Below are 6,338 nucleotides of genomic sequence, written 5' to 3'. Positions count from 1 at the left end.
TTTCGATGGGGATGCTGTGCTCTTCTCTGACGAGTCCGAGATCATAGTGAAACAGCACGGCCTGGACACATTCTTTGAGCATGAAAAACAACATGAGAATAAACCACTCGCACAGGTATGTCAGGTATTTCTACTAGATGTGGATCACGCTATAAAGCTCATTTCAAAAAATGTACCATCAATGCAGATGATGCAGCTTTTTCAGTTTTAATTTTTTTGGAGGCGTTTATGGGCATTCAGCTTGCAATTACAATCTTTCCAACATGACTTGAATGCATCAATACGATAGTAACCTATAAAGGTTAATGAATATTTGGAATTATGTAAAAATGAAAATAAAGTGAACCCAGTGTGTTTTGCTTTTCCTAAAGACAGTTAACCATTGAGCCTTTGACTAGTCAGTGACTTGTAGTCAACTAGTGAAAATTAGCAGTCGTGCAAGCCCTTTATAGAAGATTGTTAATTGATTTTTGTTAATGGATTCTGGGACATGCTATTTATACAACACAACATGGTTCTCCAAAGGGTCATTTTTAAGATACTTGCGAGTCTAGATGCGTCGAAAGATGACTTGTAATACAACTACAGGCAGTGATTTTCAGGCAAAGGTACCTCCTGAAACTAATAGCATAAATGTAAGTATAATAACTATAGCAATAATGATAGAGAAAAGATTAAAAAAATTGTTCTAAATTTAAAAGACTAAAACTATGACGATATTGGCACAGAGGAAAAAATATAATTGTAATCACTTTGAGATCAAATGTTTCCAGTTGATATACAATAAAAACATTGACAGACAATCAGAATCCATCTTGCTTTGACAAGCTTTTAAAGTGGCAGGCAACAAAACAAAAGCATATTTTATAACTATCATAGTTACTTTTATAGTTATCGTTCTTCACGTCAACAGACCTTAAATGTCTTATGATCTAAAACAAAACAGATTTAACTTTCGTAATAATAAAGCAAATATATAATTAGTACAATATTCATTTCTCACTACAAATTAAATAAAAATGCTGTTCAAAAACATACACTTACAAACTGACCACCAACCGCAACTTTCCGATGACACTTTAAAGGGGTCATATGATGCTTTTTTATGCATTTATGCAAGATCATTATTATGCATTTGGTGAAATAGAATATGTTGACAGGCCTTAATGTTCAAAAAACACATTCATTTTCAAATACTGTACATTATTGTAGGTCGTCTATGCCATGCCTCTCTCAAACGCATTGTTTTCTACAAAGTCCCTCCTCCAGACAAGCGCAGTCTGCTCTGATTGGCCAACTGACCCAGTGCATTGTGATTGGCCGAACACCACAAGCACTCGTCGGAAATGTAACGTCCCTTTCCATAATCACAAGCTTTTTTAGCAGTGAACCTCCTCTCCTAGGTTCACGAAACGGTTGTCCATAAAATGCGTTGCTGTTGTGTTATAAGTAATCTTAAAGATTCCTAAATCGATCTACTTTCTGAAGGCCAAATAAAGTGCTTTTGCTTTCACCTAGATACACACAGCATCTCCCTTACATGGCTGCTTCAACACTAACTGTGTTACTGAAACCACGTCTTCTTTCTTTGCGTGAACATTTGGGCGGCATTACGCAATATTTCCACATAGTGACATAGACATGTGGGGGGCGTGTTTGAACGAGCCGTTTTAGGGGGGCGTGGCAGAGTCTTAACTTTGATAAATAATATCTCGAGATTTGAGACTTTAGTCTTTGCAACTTTACAGATCTTCTTCATGCACCAAGAGCTTGTAACACTCAGAAGAGAAAGGAAAACTTGAAAATCACATCATATGACCCCTTTAATTTTTGACCTCAGCTGTATAAATCAAATGCACAAGATAGTGGGAAATCATAAGAAAATATTCTACATTCAAAATCGACTGATTAAAGTATTTTAGTAGACAGGATGTGACACAATCACTGTATTTGGACAAGCTTTGTGAGATTCTTAACTCCACATGCTGTCTGTGGAGACAGCATTTTTCAACTTTTAAATGCAGACTCTGTCTTAAAATGGGCAGCTGTGGTTGCTCCAGCATAAGCACTTGCTGATAATAGATCATCAGGCTGACACACTCCTCCCTCTTATTCATCTTCAGGGTCCCCTTAAGTGCTTTCTGGAGGCTCTAGGAAAGCTCCAGAAGAAATTCTATGCCAAAAATGAGCGACTGGACTGTCCTATCCGCACCTTTTTGGTGACGGCCAGAAGTGCAGCCAGCTCTGGGGTCCGTGTGCTTAAGACACTCAGAAGCTGGGGCCTGGAGATCGATGAGGCTTTGTTCCTTGCTGGGGCCCCTAAAGGGCCCCTGCTGCAGAAGATTCGCCCGCACATATTCTTTGATGACCAGATGTTCCACATTGAGGGGGCCAAGGAGATGGGCACTATTGCTGCCCATGTACCATATGGGATAGGACAGAAATATAACAAAGGGAAGCTGATTGAACCAAAGCAGCAGAAATAAGAGTAATGATGTTACAGATCAGCCACAAAGGGAGTCCATTATATAGCTTACATTGTTTAGATGAAGACATCTTTCTCTTACTTTATGATGCAAACATGTCATAGGAACTGCTGTGTAGAAGTATGTTTTCTGAACATAATTTTTCTCGCACAAAAACTTGGACATATCCAACATATCCACAGAAACTTATTGGACTTAACATAGGCTTACGGTTAAGTGATTTAATGTATTTTTTACTTTTATCATTCGTAATATACAGTAGATCTATCTATCCATCTATCCATCCATCCATCCATCCATCTATCACAATTTTATAAGTCTTTATATATAGATGCTATATTTATATGGAATATTTTGAGGAGATTTGTTTTTATGGGGTTCATATAACAAGAAGATTTGCATATATATATATATATATATATATATATATATATATATATATATATATATATATATATATATATATATATATATATATATATATATATAGGTTTTCATAATTGATATTATCTGGCTGTTCTAAATGCACTTATTTTTGAGGTGGAAAGTATATCACTTCAGAATTCATTAAAGTGAGGCCTTCAGTATCATTATTCGAGTATTCTGTGCAATTCAGGACTATCATCGGCACATTATGCTGCTTTGTGGTTGCAAACATTTACTGTGGTGCTGTGTTCTCATCGATCTTCTCCAGGGTTAATTTGCTTTCCACACATTTTGCAAATGACAGTTACATAATGTGTTGATGTCTCTACTTGTATTAAAATGATCAGACACACTATTGATTGGTATTAAGGTTATGTTGCATGTCACTGAATTGCATAATCATTTTGTTGTTACATGATGTCAACTTAAGCTCTGCATGTAAATGCGCTGCCATTTGTATGTTTACAAATGTGATCAAGCCGTTTCACTAAATTACATTTTATGCTACATTGGTTTTGTTTTGGGTTGAGATAAAATTTAACTCAACTTTAAAAGTTTTTAGATGACAAAAAATTAGACGTTTCTGCTGCTTTTTCCATACAATGATATAGCATATGGCGGCCAAAAAGAACTATAAATGTAGTCCATAAAACTTTTGACATTAAGAAGTTTACTGTTGCTCTTAATTTAAAAGAACTGAATTTAATCAACATAAATGCAAATGAATGGTATACTGTTGCTCCCTGATTAACCTCAGAGTTCTTCATTGTCCCTGTCCTGCACCAGCGTCTTGAGCACCCCGGGTTGGAGTAATATCAGGATTATGGACCTGGTTAGTGTGTTTTCCCTCCTCATGTGCCCATTTTTGGTTTTGTTCTCGTTCTGTCTAATTAGTCATTCTGTTCACTGGAGTTCCTCTCAATTATCTTATTATCCCATGTATTTAGTTCCAGTCTGTTGAGTCTGTGTTTTTTTAAGTCTAAACAAGGAAGTGCTTCGTGTGTGTCCTTCCTGTGTTCCCTGTTTTGGATGATTAAAGACTATTATTTGAGAATTCTCCTGCATCTCCACGTTCCTTGCTTCTCGCTCCAACACTGTAGCAGAATTTTAACAATGTGCTGGTCTGGTTTTTAAAATATTAGACATTGAATTACAGACGATGACATCACCAGCCACTGTCCCATGGCAGTCAGCGTGCGTTGCATGCATCAGTCCAAAAGAAATGAAATAAAAAGCACCCATCCTTAATAAAAGTGTCTTACACAGCTCTAGGGGTTGAACAAAGGCCTCCTGTAGTGAATCGATGCATTTTTGTAAGAATATTTCAAATGTAACAATCACTTTAATGGAGCTTGTGCTCACTGTTGTACGTGGAAACCTTTCTGGACGGATGACGTAGGTTGCTCATATGCCGCTCAGAAGCGACTAATGCAAAAACGCAGGTGTAGAGATCAAAACAAAACAACAGTCACGAATTAGAAGTACAAAACAAGGATTTCGCTATAAACCAAGAGGAGACTGGTTTTTCTTTTGTAAAGCAAGGAAACTTTGCTGCTTTTGATCCAATAAACAAACGTTGGTTTTCACGAGACTCACCGACGCATGCACAATGCTGACCTCACAAGTCATCCTCCCGGAATTGCTTCTGTGTACAACTGTTGGCGCAAGCTACATTAAAGAGATTATTAAGTTTTGAATATGGATATTTTTCTTACAAAAACACATCGATTCACTAAAGGAGGCATTTGTTTACCCTCCGGAGCAGTGCGCTTTTTATATAACTTATTTTGGACTGAAGCAATGCAACACTCGCTAACTTCCTTGAGACAGCTTGAAAGATCAAAGACAATTTTTAATGATTCGTCTGAAAGAAGAAAGTCATGTACACCTAGGATGACATGAGGGTGAGTAATTTATGGACTAATTTTAGTTTTTGGGTGAGCTAACCCTTTAAACTGGCAAACTTGCATAAGCAGGCACTACTGACTTGGCAATTAATCTATAAATATAACTTAAACGCGTTAGTATTTTATATGGAATAATAAAGATATTGTATCCTGAGAGAGTTGTATCACTTTTACGAAATTCTGGCTTCTCTCCTGTAAACATTGTTATTATTTTTACAATTTATACAATAAAAAAAAATTAAATAAAACGACAATATTTATAGGGTGTATTAATATAGTGTAGCAGGGTGAAAGAGGTGTTCGCGATCTGTGATTAGCGCGGAAGCGGTGTTTCCAGGGCGACGCTGATCTGCCCTCGGGATACTTGCCACAATAGTAATAGATTAATGCAGTAAAAATATATTAGAAATATTTTAAAAAAAAAGTATTTGCCTTGTTCAACGTTTTGGTCTACTAAATATGAAAATGCTAACTGGAAAAAAATATGGTCAATAACAAATACGTTTTTTTTTATTATTAATAAAAATAGAGAGGTATTCTATAAGAATGTACACAAAATTTACTCTGTCAAGGAGTTGCTTGAACGTTTCATTTAGAATTTTGAAAACTTATGTGAATTTTGCAGCAATGTTAAAGAATCTGCCACTTTTTTAATGTATATATATATATATATATATATATATATATATATATATATATATATATATATATATTGTTTGGAACATCTATACAAATTGATCTGTATGATTTCGGTTTTTATTCGATTTTGTTTTACAATTTTGTCTTTTTTTTTTTTTTTTTTTTGTACTGATCAATGTTGATTCCAAAAGTGTGATGTGCTTTCTTACACATTTTTTAATTGCATTTTTTTTTTTTTACTAAATCTAAGCCAAGCTTTGAACATTTTATAAAAGAAATTAAACAATACGGTAGCCTACTACATTAGACAAAACGAAAGAAAGACCCTGAAGCTTTTTATTACTTTAAATCGTTGTAATTTTACCCCTGGCATGAATTGTTTCACCTTACATGGTTGTATGAATATTTATTTGTTTTTGTACTTGTTGCGAATTGTACAAATATTTGTATAATTTTTGTGTCTGTGCTTCAATTGTTGTTAAAATTATATTATACAAATTATGTTCTTTGTTTGTGCTTCATTTGGGCAGGTTTGTTAGATATAAATATTATTTAGTGATCATTCTGAGGTCACTCAGCCCCCCACATGCTCCAAATTTACCCCAAAGTCTTCTTTCTTCTCATGTGCTGGTTTGGACCAGTATTTTTTTATTTTTTTTAACAATACAGTTGAAGTAATAGGTAGGTAAAATTCAAATGGCAAACCAAATCACATGAAATAGCCACAGTCACTTAATTGCTAGTAGCCATATTCATTCACTTAGGCTAATTAATGTGATGATTGCAAATCATACATTGCCAAATGATTAAGCATTTCATGTAAAATTCATTTAAACTTTCATGTAATTGTAGCACTGGCCCCCAAGGTCTAATTTTCTGC

At 35.0% G+C, this 6,338-nt stretch overlaps 1 protein-coding gene across 1 annotated transcript in view; it reads left to right on the top strand.

The window, feature by feature from the left end:
* Positions 1 to 3,969, top strand: part of LOC113121195 (cytosolic 5'-nucleotidase 1A-like) — a 5,927-nt gene extending 1,958 nt beyond the window's left edge. Inside the window, exons 5-6 of the mRNA XM_026291473.1 lie at positions 1 to 115; positions 2,124 to 3,969. The exon at positions 1 to 115 is cut by the window's left edge and continues 70 nt beyond it. Coding sequence (XP_026147258.1) covers positions 1 to 115; positions 2,124 to 2,486 — 478 coding nt within the window. The 3' untranslated portion in view covers positions 2,487 to 3,969. The remainder of the gene's footprint in view (positions 116 to 2,123) is intronic.
* Positions 3,970 to 6,338: the final 2,369 nt, after the last annotated feature.

Source organism: Carassius auratus, chromosome 20 (assembly GCF_003368295.1).
Source record: "Carassius auratus strain Wakin chromosome 20, ASM336829v1, whole genome shotgun sequence".
NCBI classification, from domain to species: Eukaryota; Metazoa; Chordata; class Actinopteri; order Cypriniformes; family Cyprinidae; genus Carassius; species Carassius auratus.
The sequence above is the reverse complement of the archived record's forward strand: the minus strand, read 5'-3'. Positions and strand labels throughout refer to the sequence as shown.